The sequence below is a fragment of the Bubalus bubalis genome, chromosome 12 (genome assembly GCF_019923935.1).
Source record: "Bubalus bubalis isolate 160015118507 breed Murrah chromosome 12, NDDB_SH_1, whole genome shotgun sequence".
NCBI lineage: Eukaryota > Metazoa > Chordata > Mammalia > Artiodactyla > Bovidae > Bubalus > Bubalus bubalis.
In genome coordinates, this window is record NC_059168.1 from 6,088,986 (window position 1) to 6,111,725 (window position 22,740).

At 44.7% G+C, this 22,740-nt stretch overlaps 2 protein-coding genes and 1 non-coding gene across 6 annotated transcripts in view; 1 reads left to right on the forward strand and 2 right to left on the reverse strand.

Moving 5' to 3' along the window:
- Positions 1-704: 704 nt before the first annotated feature.
- Positions 705-14,856, forward strand: CNOT11 (CCR4-NOT transcription complex subunit 11). The gene is made up of 7 exons (XM_006071933.4): positions 705-1,428; positions 5,662-5,826; positions 6,310-6,462; positions 9,610-9,812; positions 11,019-11,221; positions 13,758-13,854; positions 13,928-14,856. Exons 1-7 carry the CDS (start codon positions 912-914, stop codon positions 14,123-14,125), a joined length of 1,536 nt encoding a protein of 511 aa, XP_006071995.1. The 5' UTR covers positions 705-911; the 3' UTR covers positions 14,126-14,856.
- The window catches only part of RNF149 (ring finger protein 149), a 31,079-nt gene continuing 22,110 nt past the window's right edge, over positions 13,772-22,740 (reverse strand). Inside the window, exons 6-9 of one of the 4 annotated variants that reach the window (XM_044925676.2) lie at positions 22,233-22,431; positions 17,581-19,941; positions 15,936-16,084; positions 13,772-14,443 (exon numbers count right to left, since the gene is read on the reverse strand). In XM_044925676.2, coding sequence (XP_044781611.1) covers positions 19,898-19,941; positions 22,233-22,431 — 243 coding nt within the window. In that variant the 3' untranslated portion in view covers positions 13,772-14,443; positions 15,936-16,084; positions 17,581-19,897. The other 3 variants (XM_025260721.3, XM_025260720.3, XM_044925677.2) reach the window with 3 other exon arrangements.
- On the reverse strand, positions 17,400-17,512 carry LOC112578272. Its single transcript, XR_003102570.1, has one exon. It is a non-coding gene; the product is annotated as a small nucleolar RNA SNORD89 (small nucleolar RNA).

Consider the following 22,740-nt stretch of genomic DNA (forward strand, 5'->3'; position numbering starts at 1 on the left):
AAGTCCCTCTAATAGTCAATTCAAGAAGTCTTCAGAATAGGCATCTTCAATGACCAACCAATTTCTCTTCTTTCAATTTTATTTTAGAACTAAGGAGGCACTGAACTAGAGAATTCTCCAGTTGCCAGCATTAGTTAGGTCACACGGGATTTCCCAAACTTGAGATTCCCAAATTCCCTGGCAGGAATCCCTGCAGGGTTTTGCAGGTCTAAGGGAGGAACCGAGCAAGTCTGGGTCACACCACTCGGTGGTTCCCAGCCTGGAGCGAGCCCTAGTCACCTGGGCAGGTGTTTCTGCTTTCTGAGAACATTTTCCGGAAATTTTGTTAAAACAACTCCGTACAATAGCTCGTGTGCAGTATGACTCCATTTCTTCAAATAGTGTAGGACTGAAAATTAATTTTGGTTATGAGAAACGCGTGGTCTATAGTTATTTGCATTTAAAAATCTTCTACCATGAATAGTCATGTGTGTTAATTAAGAGAGCTTTTCAGTTTCTAATAAGCATTTTCCAGACGCTTATCCGGACAATGGTTTCTCCGGGGCACGCTGCCAGGGGGTGCGCCTCTCGCTCGCGCACGCGCAGATGACAACTCAGCACTGCTCTGGGGCTCCGCGAGACTTCCGCAGGGCGAGATCCGGGCCCCGCCGGCGGCTCGGCCCCTCCTCCAAGCCCCGCCTCAATTTCCGGCTTTTTGCTCCGCCCCCTCGGCGTCTCGGGATCTTCTCCCTGGCCTGGCTCCAGCAGCCTCGTTCTGGCTGCGCGCTGCCCGCTCTTCTATTGCCGGCTGGGTTCCAGGCTTGTTTTGTTTGCGACGCTGTCGTGCCACAGCGCGCTTTACGGCCGCAGGGACGGAGCGAGCCGGCGCCAGGGCCCCTCCGGCCGTGAAGCAGGACGGGGGAAAGAGGTTGATGCCCGGCGGCGGGGCAAGCGCGGCATCTGGCCGGCTTCTCACCGCCGCGGAGCAAAGGGGAGCCCGGGAAGCGGCGGGGTCGGCGTCCAGGAGCGGCCCGGGAGGCTCGGGCTCCGGCGGCAGAGGCGGAGCGGGCGTCCCCGGGCCGGGGAGCGGAGGCCCTGGGGGCCCCGCGGGCAGGATGAGCCTGACCCCGAAGGAGCTCTCGAGCCTGCTGAGCATCATCTCGGAGGAGGCGGGCGGCGGCAGCACGTTCGAGGGCCTGTCCACCGCCTTCCACCACTACTTCAGCAAAGCCGACCACTTCCGCCTGGGCTCGGTGCTCGTGATGCTGCTGCAGCAGCCGGACCTGCTACCCAGCGCGGCGCAGCGCCTCACGGCGCTCTACCTGCTCTGGGAGATGTATCGCACCGAGCCGCTCGCCGCCAACCCCTTCGCCGCCAGCTTCGCGCACCTGCTTAACCCCGCGCCGCCTGCCCGTGGCGGCCAGGAACCCGACCGGCCGCCCCTCTCAGGTACGGCTGGGACCGCCCTCCTGGAGCTGCTGGGCCTTCACCGGCCTGGGAAATCCATCGTCTCCTTTTGAAATTCCCTCCCCCACCCCCTCCACCAAGTACGGACGAGTGACAGCTTCCTGGCACCGAAAATTAACCGCCCCCCCCCGCAACAGTAGGAGCCGTCAAACCGTGCAGCTTAGTGTGGGGCTTGACGCTTTTGTGCCTCACATGCGGTTCGTTCTCGTCTAGCCCGTCAGAGGTGTGTGAAGTTGTAAGTAACGACACACTTTATCTGCCCCCGGCTTTAAGTCTCGGGAGAGTCAATGAGAAGTCATTCAGAACCGGAAGACGTGGTTGAGGCGGAGATACACATTACGCAGGGCTTCCCCGGTGGCTCAATGGTAAAAACCCGGCTGCCAATGCAGGAGACACGGGTTGGACCCCTGGGTCACGAAGATCTTCTGGAGAAGGAAATGGCAACCCACTCCAGTATTCTTGCTTAGAGAATCCCATGGACAGAAGAGCCTGGCAGGCTACAGCTCATGGGGTCGCAGAGTGGGACACGACTTACCAGCTAAACAACAAAGGATTATACTAGCCACCTTCTTGCTGTTAGGTGTCCTTGGTTAACGCGATGGGGTCACAGGATAGAAAACAGCCTCGAATTCACCGCCTAGATTATAAAACTACTACTGGACATTATGTAAAAGGTGTGTTTTCTGCAACTTTGGTGAGACCGGTAGATTCGATGTGAGACTGCTTTTTTTTTTTTTTTGGTAACTCAAGAGCTTGTTTATGAGACTTGATTTTAGGAGAAGACCTGAAGCCAGGAGAGGAGAATGGCACAGAGGAGAAGATGGTGATGAGTGTCTGGGAGATTTAGACAGGGCCCAGTGTAGTGGGCAGAACAAGTTGTCAGAGGTGGGAAGCAGCTTGATCTCATAGTCCTTAGGCAGTGAGGAAACAGGTAAGTCACTCCTTAGGAAGGGACTGCTATTCCGGGAGCCAGAAGGTGAAGGCAGAGGATTAATGTAATACTAGAGAATTTTTTCCTGCAGGAGAGGGCTTCTGCAGTTAAGCTAGTCATTGTTGCTGCTGGCAATTCTTCTGGATCTAAAGCATCTTCTGATTGGTTTCCTGCACGGCTCTTACCTAAAAGGGGCAACTTTTGTATTCCATGAGATATCTGTAGGGTGCAGGTTCTGAACCTGACTTTCGGGAAGTTTGAGAATGCCCAGAAAAGTGACTGCAAGGTGTGTTGTGTGTGTGTATGTGTGTGGTCTGGTCAAACCCGCCACCCAAGATGGACAGAGACAGTGTGGGATTTGGGTCTGAGAGCCTTCAGAATTCTGTAGGATGGGTTAGGTAAAGGAACTGTGATTTATGTAATGTTATTCTCAAATGCAATGAGTCTGAAACTAGATCTAAGCTGTTAACTGTATTGTAAATAGATTTCCCAGGAAAGAAATCCATAGATTGGTTATTTTGCCTGTCTCTGCCTCAGTTTACTTCTCTGTAAGCTGCAGATAATAATTCCTAGCTGGCAGAGTAGGCAGCAAGCATATACCTGCAAAGCAGAAAACCAGAGTTTGATCCCTGGGTCAGGAAGTTCCCCTGGAGAAGGGAATGGCAACTCATCCAGTATTCTTGCCTGGAGAATCCCATGGACAGAGGAGCCTGGCAGGCTACTCCATGGCATGGCAAAGAGTTGCACAGGACTTCAGTTCAGTTCAGTTGCTCAGTCGTGTCCAACTCTTTGCCACCCCATGAATCGCAGCACGCCAGGCCTCCCTGTCCATCACCAACTCCTGGAGTTCACTCAAACTCAAGTCCGTCGAGTTGGTGATGCCATCCAGCCATCTTATCCTCTGTCGTCCCCTTCTCCTCCTGCCCCCAATCCCTCCCAACATCAGAGTCTTTTCCAATGAGTCAACTCTTCGCATGAGGTGGCCAAAGTACTGGAGTTTCAGCTTTAGCATCAGTCCTTCCAATGAACACCAGGGCTGATCTCCTTTAGAATGGACTGGCTGGATCTCCTTGCAGTCCAAGGGACTCTCAAGAGTCTTCTCCAACACTACAGTTCAAAAGCATCAATTCTTCGGCGCTCAGCCCTCTTCACAGTCCAACTCTCACATCCATACATGACCACAGGAAAAACCATAGCCTTGACTAGATGGACCTTTGTTGGCAAAGTAATGTCTCTGCTTTTGAATATGCTGTCTAGGTTGGTCATAACTTTTCTTCCAAGGAGTAAGCGTCTTTTAATTTCATGGCTGCAGTCACCATCTGCAGTGATTTTGGAGCCCCGAAAAATAAAATCTGACACTGTTTCCAATGTTTCCCCATCTATTTCCCATGAAGTGATGGGACCGTGGTGTCATCTGCATATCTGAGGTTATTGATATTTCTCCTGGCAATCTTGATTCCAGCTTGTGCTTCTTCCAGCCCAGCGTTTCTCATGATGTACTCTGCATAGAAGTTAAATAAGCAGGGTGACAATATACAGCCTTGACGTACTCCTTTTCCTATTTGGAACCAGTCTGTTCCATGTCCAGTTCTAACTGTTGCTTCCTGACCTGCATATAGGTTTTGGGACTAACAAACACAGAGTTGTTATGAGGAATAGAATTAAGTGTTATCCACAATTACTGTTGAAAGAGACGGTGCTTAAATCCACAACAGAGGGACTGTCAATGACAAGGCTTATTACATTGTACATCAAGGGGCATATATAGTAGGTATATATAGTTTTAATTTTAAAAAAATTAAAATTAAAACTGGAGTGTAATTGCTCTACAGTATTATTAGTTTCTGCTGTGCAACAGTGTGAATCAGCTGTATGTATACAAACATCCTCTCCCTCGTGAGCCTCCCTCCTTCTCCCCCATGCCACCCCTTTAGGTCATCACAGAGCACGGAGCTGAGCTCCCAGTGCCATATATACAGCAGCTTCCCATCTAGCGGGTGTATGTTTTTTGAGCGTTTCAGGTGACTCTGCTGCAGAGCCAAGGTTGAAAATGTATCTGGATGTGAGTAGGAAGGCTTCTTCACACTCAGGAAACTTCAGTCTGGCTGAGGAAACACAAACGTGACTGTGGCCTGACATCCAGGGCTGTGCTGGTGGCACGTACACACAGCCTCGTACACACAGCCTCGTACACACAGCCTCGTGCACACAGCCTCGTACACACAGCCTCGTGCACAGAGCCTCGTACACACAGCCTCATGCACAGAGCCTCGTACACACAGCCTCGTACACACAGCCTTGTGGCATGGGGAGCTACACCCATGGAGCCGGAGGGACCTCGAGAGGGACTGATGTTTCTGCTGGATGTTGATTAGGGGTGGTGGGAAGAGAAGGGTGCGGCCCTCTCAGGTATTCAAAGAGCTGCGTGTATTGTATGTTTTGAAATCAGGACTCGGAGAAGCTAAGAGGTTTTGTGCAACCGGAATGCAGAGCACAAGCGTTGGAGGGGGAAATGGGAGGAGGAGAGTGCGTCAGGACCAGATGAGGGAGGTCTTATAACGGTGCAGAGCTAGTGGTTGCTTCCTTGTCTCTCTACCTTTTACACAGTTGCTGGCTGCAGCAGAGAAGAAAAGCATTTCTGAGGACTGTAGTTTTTGATTTGTTTTGGTCTGTATACATAAACTTATCTTTGCAGGAACTGAAGCATGTTAGAAAACAAAGCTCTTAATAGCTCCAGAAACTTAAGTTTCATTGGCATCACCTCAGATCACAGTGAATCATTTGACATACAGTCGGCCCTGTACATCTTTGGGTTCTGCATCTAAGGATCCAACCAGCCCCTTGGGGGGGGGGTGTGTGTGTGGGGAAGTTCCAGAAAGTTCCCCAAAGCAGAACTTGAATTCTGGCAGCTATTTACATATCACTTACATTGTACTTACCTAGCATTTACATTGTATTTACATAGCATTTACTGTCTTAGGCATCCTAAGTAATCTGGAGCTTAAACTACAAGGAGGATGTGTGTAGGTTACTTTCAAATACTACAGCTTTTATGTATAGGACCCAGGCATCCCTGGGTTTTAGTATTTGCAGGAGGTCTTGGAACCAGTCCTTGGGGTGATTCCTTAATTATATCTTCATAAATGTATGTATAACCAAAAACAAATCTTCGATTATAATTGTCTTTAAAGATACATGAGATGCTAGTTTTATCAGGCTCAAGATAATTTCTAAAAATAACCATTAGCAAAATTGTCATACATTTTTTGCTTGTGTATTTACAGGGTTTTTACCTCCTATAACTCCACCAGAGAAGTTTTTTCTTTCCCAGCTCATGCTGGCACCCCCACGGGAACTCTTCAAAAAGACACCCCGGCAGATCGCCCTTATGGACGTCGGGAACATGGGCCAGTCTGTGGACATTAGCGGGCTTCAGCTCGCTCTGGCCGGTAAGGCAGAGCCACGGTTCAGGTACTCATGCGCAGAGGCCACTCTGCAATTCAGATGTCTCTACAGTGAGATCCAGGGACCACAGATATATTTATGGATGATGCAATTGTGTCTTCCTAACTTTAAGAAAACAAGGAAATAAGCATCAATGACTGACTACAAGGGACAGTTCTAACTACAGTGTGTGTGCAATAGTACCTTGTGTTTTAACAGATTTCCCCTGGTTCCTACTGAGGTCGAAATCTTTTGAGGTGTTTATTGGCCATTCAAGCTTTTAAAAATAAAATACTCATTGAAGTCATTAGCCCATTTCCCCCCCTATTTTTAAAGACTGATTTGTAGGAGTTTTGGAGAAAAAAACAAAAAAGCTTGAACCCGGCCCTTTGCTTGTGTGTTGCAGACAAGTTTCTCCGGTTACGAGCTTGTGTTTTCACTCTCCTCGTGCTGCGTTTTAAAGTGTTTTTTGCTTTAACCTTTTTCAGAACGCCAGTCTGAATTGCCAACTCAAAGTAAGGCCAGCTTCCCTAGCATTCTCAGTGACCCGGACCCAGATTCGTCTAACTCTGGATTCGACAGCTCCGTTGCCTCTCAGATCACGGAAGCTTTAGTCAGTGGACCAAAGCCACCTATTGAAAGTGAGTAAATCTGATTTTATATTCTTTTATATCCTTGGTTTTATTTTAGCAGTGTCCCCCTGAGACTCGGGTGTTCTGAAACATGTTTTCGTTTATGCTGAAACGTGACTCTTTTATTTTATTGAAATAGTTGATTTACAGTGTTGAGGTAATTTCTGCTGTACAGCAGAGTGATTCAGTTATATGTTCTTTTTCATATTTTTTTCATTATGGTTTCACACAGGATACTGAATTTTGTTTCCTGTGCTATATGGTAGGACCTCCTCCCTTATCCATATTCTGTGTAAGTTTGCATCTGCTAATCCCAGAACCCCAATCCGCCCCGCGCCCGGGGCAGCCACACGGCTGTTCTGTCTGGGGGTCTGTTTCAGTTTCATAGATAAGTTCATTTGTGCCACATTTTAGATCCCACACAGCAGTGATACATTTGTCTTTATCTGTCTGGTTTACTTCACTAATATGATAATCTCTAGGTCCATGTTGCTGCAAATGGCATTATTTCATTCTTTTTCTTTATCTGTTCATCTCTCAGTGGACAGATTGTTTCCATGTCTCAGCTATTGTGAACAGTGCTGCCCTGAACATAGGGGTGCGTGTTGTCTTTTTGAATTGCAGTTTTGTCGATACAGACCCAGAAGTGGGATTGCTAGATCCTATGGCAACTTGTTTTTAAGTTTACTGAGAACCTCCATGATGTTTTCCACAGTGGCTGCACCCATCAGTAATGAAGGAGAGTTCCCTTTTCTCCACACCCTCTCCAGCATGTTATTTGTAGATTTTAATGATGGCCATTCTGACTGGTGTGAGGTGGTACCTCTTTGTAGTTTTGATTTGCATTTCTCTAATAATTAGCTATGTTGAGCATCTTTTCCTGTGCCTGTTGGCCATCTGTATGTCTTCTTTGAAGAAATGTCTCTTTAGATCCTCTGTTCATTTTTTGATTGGGTTGATTTTTTTGCTGTTGAGATGGATGAGCTCTATGTATATTTTGGAAATTAAGTTTGTGTTGGTCGCATCATTTGCAAATATTTTTTCCCAGTCTGTAGGTTTTCTCTTAGTTTTATTTATGGTTTTCTTTGCTGAAGAAAAGCTTATAAGTCTGATTAGGTCCCATTTGTTTATTTTTGCTTTTATTTCTATTGCCTTGGGAGAATGATCTAAAAAAAAACATTGTGGGATTTATGCCAGAGAATGTTAAACATGAATTTAATGAGAAACTTCTAGTATGGTGTCTGGAACATAGTAGATATGCTCAATAAAAGTTAGTTTCTTTAATAAAAATACCGTGTTTTTTTTTATTACATACCTAAAGCTATACATTCCCTGAAATGAGGTTATTTTTATATCTTATTACCTTTTTTTTTTTTTACCTCTTTATTAATCTCATCATTAATAATGGAGAATAATCATAATGGAGAATCTCATCATTCTCCATTAAAGTTTTACTGAGTCTTACGGCTTTTACTTTAATTCAAAGAAAACACCTATTGAAGCTTATGGAACTGTAATTTTTGGTTTTATAGGCTTCTGTGCGGTTTTAATGACGACAACATGCTTTCTGCTTAGGGATAAGATTATGTTCTCCAGACTGCAGTGTTACCTTGAGTTTGAAACCTGCACTGTGACTCTTCATGCCATTTATAGTAGTTCTTTGGATAAACAAGTCTCAGCTAGTCAGTGTATGGGAAGGTCCAAGGCACAGAGGTGGTTATTTAATGCTCGCTGGGCACAGCTGTGACTGGAATGCGCCACTGGAAAGGGATGTAAGAAGTAGACCGGTCAGGTATCAGGTCCGAGGCTAGCTGAACACCAAGCATCCTTACCTCATGGGAACTTTCTCTTGATCACATAAGTACTGCATCTCCTAAAATGTTAAAACACTTTCTCTTTGTTAATAGCCTGCAGAGATTCAGTGCTGGTTCTGGTGAAGAGATGGTATAGTTTAAAATAAAGGGATGGGGCTTCCTTGGTGGCTCGGTGGTAAAGAATCTGCCTGCCAGTGCAGGAGACACGGGTTCAATCCCTGGTCCAGGAAGATCCTACATGCTGAGGAGCACCTGAGCTTGTGCACCGCAACTACTGAGCCTGTGCTCTAGAGCCCAGGAGCTACAACTGCCGAAATCTGCATCCCTAGAGCAGTAAGAGAAGCTGCGGAAATGAGAGCCCGTGCTCTCCACAACTAGAGAAAAGTCCATGTAACAACAGAGACCTAACACAACCCAAAAAAAGATAAAGGGACGATTCTTAGCCAGAAAACAGACATTTTCAATGAACTGGAGTATCCAAGTCTGAAATTTGACAGGGGCTTGGTCCATGGGAGGAGACAGCCGTCTTAGGCCCTGTGTGAAAACCAAAGAGGGGCTGAAGTTTGCGCAGGAGTCCCAGCCAGTGTTTGTTTTCATTTACTGAAGAGCATTTATATCTTAGGGATCAATCTTTATAAAACAGTTGAGGTATCGAGTCACTCCCCTGTCCTGTTTTTTTTTTCTTTTCACTGTTTTATTAAAATGATACAGCATTTGTGAATTTATGGGTTTATGAGACTTTCCAGATTCGTTTCAGAATATCCAGTCAACCACAGTTCTCACCTGCCCTTTCTATCTATACATAATTTGCTACTGCAAGGTTTTAAGATGCAAAAATAAAACTGGTACACACTATATGGTCTCTGAATAAAAGAGTGCTGAGAATAGGATGATCAAATAGTGTTTTATTTTTCCCATCAAAAGACTTACCAATGAAGGAAGTGGTGTCCTTTTGCTACTGACTATGATTGAACCAGGACTTGGCAGGGGGTGGTAATGCTTTCCTCTGCTCTCCAAAGATTGATAGATTTGGTCTCTGGTATAATAATTCTATGTCAGCATTTCATTCTTTCATTTGTGTTCTGGAAAAAACCAACTTTATGTCATTTCTGCTTCTGATTTTTGAATCCATGTGACCGTGTTGTCCTTATTAAGCAACCCACTCCAGTACTCTTGCCTGAGAAATCCCGTGGACAGAAGCTGCCTGCAGGGCTACAGTCCATGGGGTCACAGAGTCAGACGTGACGGGGCACGCCCGCACGCACAGACGTGGGGTTTATGCAGAAGTGTGTGCGTGTCGGCCGGCCCCCAGCAGCAGTCACACAGGCTCCTCTGATTGCAGGCCATTTCCGGCCAGAGTTCATTCGCCCCCCGCCTCCGCTGCACGTGTGTGAGGACGAGCTGGCCTGGCTCAACCCCACTGAGCCTGACCACGCGATCCAGTGGGATAAGTCAATGTGTGTGAAGAACAGCACCGGTGTGGAGATCAAGCGAATAATGGCTAAAGCCTTCAAGAGCCCCCTGTCCTCTCCTCAGCAGACACAGGTATGTGTTTACCATCAGCGTTCGCCTATATTGAATTCACCAAGCGGTTCTGTTTCTCATAAAGTGGTAAATGACCAGTGGTCACTAGTAGGAAGTGTCTTGGTCCCTGGAGCTTCGTTTGGCCTCCCACTCTGCTCACTGCACTGGCGGGGCCACGAGTCTGGTGCCCAAACACCCTGCAGCTTCTGTCTGGGATCAGTTCGACCCTGGGCGAGGGGTCTGAGGTGGCGCTCACTGTGGGGCACTGTGTTCTGGCCCTGCTGCTGGGTGCTTCGTGTACGCTGTTGCTAAGCTGAACGGGACTTACTTACCCTGGAGGGTAAGTCTGCAGTTACTCACATTTCACCAGGGAGGTAAACCAGCGCCCATCACACAGTTGGTTGGTCGTGGATTCAAAAGTCCCTATGCCCGATGATGAGACTTCCTTCAGGAAAGACAGGACGCTGTGGGTAGTTCCTGTTGGTGCATTTTACCCAGTTTGCACTCTTTCCCATTAGAACTTGTCAGGAGGTACATTTCCAACCCGGTTTACCACCTAACAGCATCTTCAGAGTCAAGTAACAGCCTTGTTCGTAGTTCACTTTGCTAACCAGTCAGTCCTGAAAGAGTTATGTGTGTACAAGCAAGTAGATGAGGAAATAGCATAGAAAATGTATGTAAAGCAATGTACAAATCTGGCAAAAAACATTATTTTTGCGGACACATATTTGAGTAACAGAGTGCGTGTGACTCGCACTGTAGTGTAGGCGGTCTGACCCCCGACACCCCCTCCCCAGGTGCTGGGCAAGCTTCAGTTCCTGAGTTTCCTGATGACCTCTGTGGTCTGTGCTTTTCAGTAGTACTAGTTGGTAAGATTATTTTTGATTATAACCAAAAAGAAAAAAAACCTACCTACAAGGGACTTAAGGATGTTATTGTTAAAATCCAGACAGGATTGATTCTGGTTTCATGGCCAGGAGGTATCAGTGTTACTTATAAACTCTTGTGATGGTGCCTGGTTGTAATACCTGACAAGTCAAATCTAAGTGTCAAAATATCAAAGCATGATGATTATGGGTTTGAGGGAAGATACTGATGAAGTTGGTTCAGTGCAGGTAAATTTTATAACATTTTAAAAATAAAATACTTGGATATTTTTATATGCAGGAAAGAGAACTTCTAACTTAATTTCTTTTTCTCTCTTTAAAAAAACTTGATTTTATTTAGCTCCTTGGAGAGTTGGAAAAGGACCCCAAACTTGTTTATCATATTGGCCTCACTCCAGCCAAACTTCCTGACCTAGTGGAAAACAATCCTCTAGTTGCTATAGAAATGTTGCTGAAGTTAATGCAGTCAAGTCAGATCACTGAGTATTTTTCAGTTCTGGTCAATATGGATATGTCATTACATTCGATGGAAGTTGTAAATCGGTAAGTTTCTGTACTCGATCAAATGCTGGGTGGGGGTGGGGGCGTGTGGGGCAGGTATATAGATCCTGATTAAATGATTAGAAGGGGAAAAACTCACAACATTTTTTTTTCCCTGACATTGTTAGTCTGAGAAAACCCATTAAATAATCTGAGCTATAGTGTTAACTGCAAATGAATTTCGCACCCCCAAGGAAGAACTTGGAGGGTATTCTGAGCATTTAACACTATCTTAACCACTGGACCACCTGGGAAGTCACCACCTGTGAAATATAATTGCTAAAATGTATTTCCCTATATATGGTTATATATTCTTAGTGCTCTGTGCTTAAGTCCCTCAGTCATGTCTGACTCTGTGCTTCCATGGACGGTAGCCCAGCAGGCTCCTCTGTCCATGGGATTTTCCAGGCAAGGATACTGGAGTGGGTTGCCATTTCCTATTCTGAGGATCTCCCTGACCCAGGGATCGAACCCAAGTCTCCTGCATCTCCTGCATTGGCAGGTGGATTCTTTACCACTGCACCACCTGGGAAGCTGTATAGTCTTTATATACATTACAGGTGTTGCATTATTTCTGTTAGTGACTAAAGCTATATCATGGGAAGGTAGGGGCCAAGGAGCTGAGACAGTTCCAAGAATACCTCCCTAGAATTCCCGGCATTGTTCTCTGAACCACTCTTTGATTTGGTCTCCTTGTTCTGCTGTTATCAACTGTCAGGGAAGCAACAAGAGGTTTCTCACTTTGTTATTTTGCTTACAAGTTTTAGGTACATCACAAATTTCACAAACTTGGAGGTTAGCTTGGGAACCTGCTGTTAAGCTGTTTATATGTAGTGTAGGTGGAAATGGCAACCCACTCCAATGCTCTTGCCTGGGAAATCCCATGGACAGAGGAGTCTGGCGGAGTACAGCACATGGGGTCACAGGAGAGTCAAACACGACTTAGCAACTAAACAACAACAAATAGTGCAGCCATACAGGCAGGCTTGCCTGGCGTGGTCCCAATTTGGGCTTCTCATCGTCAATCCCCCTCCACGTGGTGTCCTGTTTTGGGGGCTAAATCATATGGCCTTTCTGCTTATGGGGAGATCCATTCTGAGCACCAGACAACCACACTTCAATTAGAGCATGACCTTTGTGGAGCGCTCGTTTTTAAGGTAGGGATTATTGTTTTTTAACCTACTTACAGCTGTACTCGGAGAAGGTGATGGCACCCTACTCCAGTACTCTTGCCTGGAAAATCCCATGGACGGAGGAGCCTGGTAGGCTGCAGTCCATGGGGTCGCTAAGAGTTGGATACGACTGAGCAACTTCACTTGCACTTTTCACTTTCATGCATTGCAGAAGGCAATGGCAACCCACTTCAGTGTTCTTGCCTGGAGAGTCCCAGGGACGGGGGAGCCTGATGGGCTGCCGTCTATGGCGTCGCACAGAGTCGGAACGACTGAAGCGACTTGGCAGCAGCAGCAGTACAGCTGTACTAAGCTGGGAATTCCCTGGCAGTCCAGTGTTAAGGATTCAGCACTTCCACTGCCGAGGGCCAGCATTCACTCCCTTCGGTGGGGAGGGGGAACACGACTAAGATCCCAAAATCTGCATGATGAAGCCCCCCCAAAAAAAGTCCTTTTAAGTTAATCAGCTGGTGGGAAAAGCCTAACTGAAAGCCCAGGGCAGGTGTGTCCTAGGGCAGCACAGATCTGTGGAGGGAGAGAGGAAGCACGAGGTTTTCAACCTTCATTTTCTGTCGCTTGCAAGACCTGTTAACCTGCTGCTTCCGCCGCCTTCTCGTCTGAACTTCTTCTGTTTGGGTCCTCCAGGCTGACCATGCTGAGTGCTCACTTACTGTCTAAACCAGACCGTAGGCACTTTGTCCAAGGATAACTACATCCTCTTATCAGTGTGGACATGCTTTCAAGGCTGGGGTCTGCTGTGGGAGCCCCACCCACCCACCTCATTGTGCATTACCGCATCCCACGCATCACCAGCAGCCTATGGCTGCGTTTCCTTGGAGCCTTGTGGGAAAAAATTCTGTAGCTGAGTAATGGGCCACGCCAACCCCCGATTCTACACTTTAGATTATTTACTGATTTGAAGAACACTTCTCTCCTTGGGTTTCCATTTAAGTCATATGCCCTGTGAATCCTTCCCACTTACACTGCTCCTTGTGCAAACATTTGCCTCATGTAAGTACTTTGTCATGCATTGTGCTGTTCAGTTCCTACCACGCCTTCCTTCACAAGTGCTCCTTGCATAGCACTCATGTGTAATCAGGTTGGTATTACTTACGTAGACGGAGTAACTGCCCACATTGTCAGAGCCTGGATGGTAACTAGGAACTACGATTCAGCCAAGACCACCCAGGGACATGGTGCTCAGTGCTTATTACATATGATGTGCAGACCTGAGAAACGGCAGTGTCCCTTATTAACGGGGGTGAGTGGGGTGGGTGGCTCCGATGTTTACTTGCATAAACCATTAATATTAGAATCTTCACTAAGTGACCGAAATTAACAGGCCTGCCTTTATTTTTATGTAACAGACTAACCACAGCTGTTGATCTACCTCCTGAATTTATTCACCTTTATATATCCAATTGCATTTCTACCTGTGAACAAATTAAGGATAAATATATGCAGGTAAGTCACAATTTCTGTAACCTTTATAAATACCTGCCCTGAAAACAGACGCTGACACAGGTTCCTCTTTCAGAACCGTCTGGTGCGTCTAGTGTGCGTCTTTCTGCAGTCCCTGATCCGTAACAAGATCATCAACGTGCAGGACTTGTTTATAGAAGTGCAGGCCTTCTGCATCGAGTTCAGTAGGATCCGTGAGGCCGCGGGCCTCTTCCGGCTGCTGAAGACCCTGGACACCGGAGAGACGCCTGCCGAGACCAAGGTGTCCAAGTGATACCTCTTGGGACCTCCCGTTCACTGTTCAGCTGTGCTGTGCTTTCCTTTTTAAAACTGTCCAGACCCATGATTGCCTGGTTTAATGCACATAAACATCACTCTCTCCACTTAGAGTCTTGCCTCCCTGGGTGACTTTTCCCTTTAGATGAATTTTTGGTAGGAACCTGGAAGAATGCATCCTGTAGGTGTCTTGCTGATGGCTGTCCACAGGGAAAGGTCATCCCAAAGTCACTGCACTCGGGAGATGAGGCCGTCAGCACTGAAGAGCAACAGGCTTGTTTTTGCTTAAGATGTAAGTCATAGGCTTCTGATGAGGCTTTAGGGAGAGTAAATGAAGACCCTCTTTAAGAACATGAATTCCTGCCCCTGGGGCCTGGAGTCATCCCGGGATGGCAGTCTGACCCTTGAACTTCTCACTGGGCCCAGTGTGAGCCATGGACACACGTGTAACCTCATGCTTGCTTTTCACGGGGACCTAAAACAGAGTAAACGCTTTTCTTGGGCAGTCCACCAATGTGGGGATTCCCCAAAACCGCCTCTGGGGGCTGTGATAGCTGGTAGTTCTCCGGGCTTTCTCTGTTGATGTTCGGTGCTCTGGGAGGAGGACAGTCCTGGGGAGCTGTCCTCACTGAGTGGGGTGTGTGCCCCGCCTGTGGGCTCCTGTGGGCTGTTACCCCTCTTTTAACTCTGGACAACAGTGCCTTACATTAAAGTTTTCTATGAACTCTATCATCTGATGTAGTTTTTACTTGAAGAAATCATGAAAAATCCCCCATCTACTGAGGTACTTTCAAAGCATACTCTTTACAGAAACCTGAGTAACTCACCTTCCAGTCCAACTCTTAGCAAAAGTTAAAGGATATAGCAAGCAGGGCAGGTTTTAAGATTAGTATAAATTCCAGCCTTGGAATACTGGCAAAACAGTATGCCTAGATGATGAGAAATTTTAGCTTAGGTATTCTCATAAAGGGAAGGATTTATAAATATATCAGCTTCAAAAGGACCCAAGCTGGCCTAACAGGTATGCCTTCAGAAGTCTAAATATGGCAGTAACGCACTTCTTTCCACACCTAACTTCTTTGCCCAGGGCTGACGTGCGGGCATCACCATTTTGCACATTAGCACTGGGCAAAGAAAGTTTATTAGCCAGTACTGTCTGTGATGGTGAAGTTTCGCCCATACCACTGCTAGAAGCGCCCAACCTCGGGTTCAGGCCCTGCCGATTCTCGGTAAGCGAGAGCTCCTGGCCGGCAGCCTGGATGCACACACAAAGCTCGCCTAGCACACGTTTTCTCTGTGAGGCACCTCAGTCATGTGGCAGCCCTATGCCTGGGCACTGTCCCAAGCTATGGAATCACCAACTTAAGCGGCACAGAATGTCAGAAATGTGGCACCACACTTAACACGAAAGGACACCTGTTGTCAGTCTGACGCTAGAAGACCACGTCCTGTCCAGCCTCACCTGGGAACGTGTGTGCCGGCAGCTAGGCACTTCTCTGCCCTGGGGCATCCACAAGTTGCCACCCACACAAACACTGATTTGGGGTCACAAACGGGCTTTTGTGGGCAGATTTGCAAACGTGGCCTGTGACTAAAGACAGACCACTGTTCATCATTTCCAGGTTACAGTCCTGGTGTTTACTTGACAGAGGAAAGGGTTTCAGGTGTATTTCAAATAAACAGCTTACAAAGAATAGTAGTTATATTTAGAGAACATTTTATGGGAGGGAAAAAAAAAACCCAGAAACATTTACAACACCAGCAAAAAGTTCTTCATTAAACATGTTTAAAAGTAGAAGAAAGTTTACCTGAAATAAAAGGAACTATAATCCTGGGATTTGATAACTGCATCAACTTTTAAGTTTAATCAGATGAGTTCATGTTTTTTAAAAACCACATCTTGAATTCTCTGGACTTTCAGTTCCAATTTCTAGCTTTAATATCTTCAAATCACCTGCTTAAAAGAAGACAGCAAGACGACCTGTTAAAATGACATCTTAGGGTAGAAAGATGTTTGAAAAAGTATTTGTGAGCCTAAAATCTAACTATTTCAAATACCTTTCTTTAGCAGTATTGTTTATACAACTCGAAGAAAATGGTATCATTCAGACAAATGATAACCATAATAAATGGTATGAGAATAGACAAACTTTCATAAATTTTAATGGACTCAATGGACATGAGTTTGTGCAAATGCTTATGTGGAAAATCCTTAAGAAAAGGACTTCCAAAATCCTGAGATTCAATAACTAATCAGCCTAACAGAAAACATAAGTGTTTTCCCAGGTTTCTTTTTATCCATTGATAAATAAGCCTCCAAAGCGTCAAAAAGAATGGGTTGACTTTTTTTGTACTAATCTTAAACTAATGTAATGCAAATACTTTTTTGATTTACAACTTGTTTTATACTTTCCTGTTAGAATGAGGGCACACTTTTAGATGCATGGCTGATGATGACATTGTTTTACTTCTGTCACTAGTAATCGATGTACCAGTACTTTTGAAAATGAAATGCTTTTAAGTGTTTTAAAACTTCAAAAATGAAAATTAACTGGGAAAAGCATTGGTGGCTTTTCTAATTGGTGCTCTTGTGACAGAAGCACAGCGTGCAGAAAAATAAGATGAACTCTGGTTCAGGCCAAAGTTCTGTGCTCTGTAAGCTGCAAATTAGAGTTTACACTGAGCCTGAAGAAATGCTTTTGACTAAAACATGTAAGTACCTCAGGTTGTAGTTAGCCACGTATATGTGCTGACTTGACCTCATTGATCATACGAGTGTGCTCCAGAACAGACTGCAGCTAAACTAAGCCATCTTCCGGGGGCATCTGGTTATGTGGGGTATTCTGTCCCAGTGAAAGCAACCTGGCTCCCTGGATGTCTTGTGCTGTGTGCTCAGTGAGGTCTGACTCTCTGTGACCCCATGGGCTGCAGCCCACCAGGCTCCTCTGTCCATGGAATTGTCCAGGCAAGAATACTGGAGTGGGTTGCCATTTCTTCCTCCAGGGGATCTTCCCGACCCAGGCAAGGATCGAACCCACGCCTCCTGTGTCTCCTGCATTGGCATGTGAATTCTTTACCATGTGGTCTATTACTATTATTATTGTTTTCATGATTCTAGCGGTCTTTTGTGTAGTAAGTGTATCATAAAACATGAAGAATGGTGCTTATTGCATGCTGAAGCCCCAAAGTTCCCCAGGGTTCACCAATCATCTCTTGTTAAAAATGTCTGAGCTTGCTGGAAAGGCCCATTTTGGAAACCGTGCCCCGACGTTACTGAGGTCAGACCAGAGGTTCGCTTCAGGAGGTTTTGTCATCGTGCACCCACAGAGAGCCAACTGCCGGGGGCACACTGCAATTCGGCCTTTCAGTGTCATCATTCCTCAGTAACTGTGGGGCAGCCCTCCAGGGAACAGTCTGGGCGCCCACCATTCCCAGCAGGCGAGGCGCTGTTACCTGTTCAGGTGCGGTGTGCACATCCCTCCGGCAGGCGGCCTGGCTTTCTGACGGGAAGCCCCGAAGCTGCCCAGCAGGGGGCGCTGGCATCCACGGGTCCATGCTGTCCACACACCACCGAGGCCCTCACAGTTAAAAACAAAGAACAGTCTCTGCATTACCTGTGAACAAAGCTTTCAAGACAACTGTCAGAAGGAAGTGATTACTGCCATTAAGTAATACAATCTGAACTAAATCTCTCTGCTTTACTAATCTTTCTTCATTTATATTCCCCAGATTCCCAGCATTTTATCAATGTTGTGTTTCAGCAAAAATTCTAGTAACTGACCCTTTATCACGTCTACCTAAGAAAATCCTTTTGAAGAAACATTTTCCTTACCAAGTACAAAAGGGTTTTGTCTGCTCTTGCAGATTTCCTTATTTGCTGTTAAAGACTTGTGTTTCTAAAGATGAGAGTTCTGTAATTTTTCCAGTCTCTTACGTTTATGACGTAGGGTCAAAGTCTCTTTTTTTGACTGTGCCTCACAGCACAGGGGATCTTAGTGCCCTGACAAGGGGTGGAACTCGTGCCCCCTGCAGTGGGAGCACAGAGTGCCAAACAGTGAACCCCAGAGGAGTCCCTCAAACCCCTGAATTAGGTAAAGCTCTGGCTGACAGTCGCTGGTAAGAACTCACTCGCCCATAATCATCAAAAACAATTCACCCTGATCTGTCAAAGCACTCTTTAAAGTCAGCGTCACTGGCTAATGGGAAGAATTAAAGCACTTTCCACTAGTATGTGTCTTAAAATACAAAGAGCAATCTACTTGGTATAGAATCAGGGACATAGTTTCCTATTTGCAATGAACAACACAGAAGGCAAATTTCAAAGATAATGGCTATTATGGAAACCCACTGCAGTGTCTGTTGAAATGAGTGCTCAAAAGTAAGGCAATTTCTATCCCAATAGCTCTTCCCATGGAGTCTGGCTTCCATTGATATCAGTAACACTGTTTAATCACCTAGAGTTTCACTGAGTGGCTGGAATCAGAGTGTCCTAAGTAACTTGGAAAAAAAAAAAAAAAAAACTATATAAACTTTACATCTTAGATACAGCTATAAGAATAAATTGTTTACACTTTAAAAATTATATACTTAAACATTTATTTTTACCATCAAATAAAGATGTACACAGTAAACAGTTTGGAAGATACAAAGGACTACAATTTCAAGTTGCAAAAAAACTAACTCTTCCTCACTCTGGACCTTCCACCTCTAAGAAGTGACAGCAGAGCACAATGTGTGTGTTTTGTTTTGTTTTCTGGCCACCCCTGTGGCATGCAGAACTTCCCCAATCGGGGATCGAACCTGCAGCCCTTGCAGCGGGAGTGCAGTCTTACCCACTGTTTGTTTCATCACTTTTTCAACTTAGAGAGCGGCCCCCACAGCTTCAGAGCAGCCTAATTCCCCTACCTTCAAGGAAAACAGCAAACAAGAGTAGACGGGAGAGATGATGAAACAAGTTCACTGCTTTTTTCCATGGCTTTAAAATTAATCTAGAAAACTGGTTACTGGTTTATTTTAACAGCAACTGAAAGTCTCCATCTATCACCCTTTTAATTGTAAAGATTAAACTGTAGTTGGAATCAGTAAATTCATCATTTACCTCAAAAAACAAACAAAAAAAACCCCCCAAACAACCCACACCAGAGTCTGTTTACCCCATTTCCTTAGCCAGCAATGAAGGACTTCATGCTTGCATGTGACAGCTGTTTTTATTTGTAGAAAAAAGGGGATAAAAGTTCCCTCTCCATCAAGGTTATTAGAAGAAATTAGGTAATAAAAGGGAGAAATAAAATTACTCAAGCCCACCCGTACTTTTCTCATAATTCCAAATTTAAAAAACAACAATGAAAGTGCTCTTGGGTTTGGAAATCTCTCTAAAGTACAGAGGTGTAAGAAAGCAAAAGACTTCTCTCATCACATTGACAAGTTTAATGTTCGAAAAAACTCTTTCCTCCAGGGAAACTTGCATGACCAATTACTGAATATAATCATGCAACTCCATTTCAACTAGTCTAAAGTCAAGCTTAGGCTAGAACCATCCTAGAGAAGACAGAATCATCTTATGATACATTTCAATAGATAAATATATCAAGACTAATCAAAAAGTCTCTTGAAAGAATAAAATAGCTCTTTGTATACCAAATTAGAACCTGAAAGGTAAAAGAATGTACATTATTTTCACATATACAAACTATGCACTAAAGTAACAAAAATAAAATGTCCTTTAATTCGAGCCCAGGCTCTGTCCATGACACGGTCCACAGGTCGCGCGCTAGCAGGCGGGTCCGTCACGCTGAGCGTCACTCCTGCCTGTCTCTACAACAAAGCAACGGGAGCCAGTGTTAGTCGCTGGGCATATCCTGGGCTTTGGTTACATAAACACTGTTACATTTGGAGATCGTCATTCATGAAACAAATTATAGAAATGTTAAATAAAACTTACATGGAGAAACAGCAACCTATTCCAGACAGAGAGTTAAGAAAATATAAAAACACCTGCTTCACGTAGAGCATGAGGGCTTTTCTAGTCTAATTAGCAAGCATGTGGTCAGCACTGTGCAACAGAAAAGATGCAGGCTGAGCTGCTGGGATTAACTAGAGTGTGTTTCCAAACACGCAGCGATGGCATCACCGACCCATGAAGACAAGCAGCTTGCGTTTACTGGGCAATGTATATTGACCCTACAAGCTAGAGACGGCTACATCATTATCCCCAATCTAGAGACTGGAAATGGAGACCCGGAGAGGTTCAAACTGGCATTTGAGTCCAGTAGGATGTTACTAGGAAAGGAGAACAGAATAATTTTGGCACAGAAGGTTTCTTTCAGGAATACAGTACCTCCTCAAAACTAGGAGAGCCAAGCACTGTGAGTTCACCTACAAGCAGACCTGAGGTCAAGTGGGCCAGAGAGGAGCCCACTGCTGCAGACACCTTTTCCAGGGAGTGGGCTGCCCTAATAACCCCCATCTTCATCTCCAGATGCTCCTGAGGGTCGAGAGGGTGTTAGGTTAGCTACTAATGAAGTTACATTATACTCTGGAAGTCCTAAGGTCGGCTGGAAAGAATTAACTTTTTTCCAATGTAATATTTCTCAAATGATGTTGTTATGATGGTAGGCTAGAAATAATATTAACACATAAATTACTTGTCAAATTTACTGGTGAACAAATACTTAGAAATTCAGCTTAAGAATTTTACCTGTCCTGAAATATCTCAAGGGTAGTCAAGTAGTAGAGAAAACAAATTTCGTTTCCCTTCTGGAGACTGAAGGAAACAGCAAAAATTACAATGAAATGCATCTGGGCTCACTGCAGTGGAACTGCTGAAAACAGGGCGGTTCATTCCCAGCAGGAGACCCAGCTAGGAGAACTCCTACGCGATCCAGCTTTCCACTTCCTAATTCTCTGAAATTCATCCTCCCTTTTTCTTACACAATGCATTCTTTCTTCCTCTGGTTCTGCTTTAAAACTTCAGTTCTCACGTTTCTATCTTTGCCTCCTAGATTCTAAAAATGTACAAAAAAAAGACAAGCCAATTCAGTTTGAATATTACCAATTTGGAAAAATATGCTTCTTTTTCCAGGTTGGCAAATTCAAAATTAGAAGCATCAATTCTTCTCAGTTAATCTATAAATTAATTCAACTATAATAAAATTTTTCATGGGATTTTCTTATACATGGTAAATTGATTTTAAAGATTAATCTTAAAAAATGAAAAACAGCTCAGAAATATTTTAAAATAAGAAGAATAAAGATGAGGGAATTTGCCTTGCCTTGTGAATATCAAAACATATTATTCACAAGTAATGATCACTAAACAACTGACAAGTGGTTAAATAATTGGGAAAAATAGTTGAGCTAAATCTTTTCTGAAGCTATGTGCATTATGCATTAAAGATTTAAGCATAAAATACAAAACCACAACTGTTAGTAAAATGTAAGTTAATAACCCCGAGAAAGACTTTCCTAAGTTAGCATTCTATCAAAGGCAGAATCATGCAAAGTATGAGAAGGCTGGACAAGATAAAAAACAAAGCAAAGATCAAAGAGCTCTTAGAACCAATATGAAAAAGTTAATTTTTCTATAGAAAAGTAAATTAAGGATGAAATGGGCAACTCAGAAAAGAAATATAAATGACCAACAAATATGAAAAGAAGGTAGTTGCATCAGTAACTCAAAAAATGCAATTCTTTCTATTTTACCTATGAGGAGGACACAGACAGACAGGTGGTAAATATACACACTAAAGTTATCTCAGTGTTACTGATACAGAAGTCCAGCAGCAGGATGTGGTTTACAGAAACTATGCTGAACCCAGAATGCGCTAGCACACAGCTGCACAAAATCACGGGTCTCGTCTACGGATACAGTTTCATACACCAAGAGGAAGAAACGGGTTACCACACATGAATTATATTCTCCTCCTCCTCACACACAGAAAAAAATCTGAGATATATTTATCGAAATGTTGAAACAGTATTGTGTCTGTAGGGGTAAGACTGTGGTTTCCATTTTTCCGTTATGTTTTTTCTGCACCTTATGTGCTTTTTCACTTTCATTTAAGCACTGGGAACACCACTGTGTTTGTAACCGGCCAGTGACTCACCCAGCAAGGCTGTGTTTTCACCTGCATCCTCTTTAAAGCTGGCATCACAGGGAGGCACGGGGTCACTGGTGGAGGGCGACTCGGAGCTGCCAGTGCCACTTCTTTCACCATCCGGTACCGTGAGACTCAGATCTGCAGCCGAGACACCCCCAGGGGGAGATTCTGGGGTAGTCACCTCCTGCACGTCCTCAAGCTCGCCCTTGAGAGTTAGAGCAAAGAAAACACCTTTTCTCAGTAACAGCATCAAGCTTATCTATCATCATCTGCTCATAATTCAAACAAACTATCTAAACACCAATATTGCAAAAAGCACATCAGCAGTGTCTTCTTAGCATCACCAGAAAGTGAGTTACTTCTAAGTAGCTTTTCATGGTCTAAATGCTTTTCCTCCAAAAAACCATTTTTCCCCTTGACACAAGCGATGCCACCTTTTAAACTATGTATTGACAGAAAGTGAAGCTCTGACACAAACGCATTTTCCTGACTTCCTGAGCAGCCTGGCTGGCTG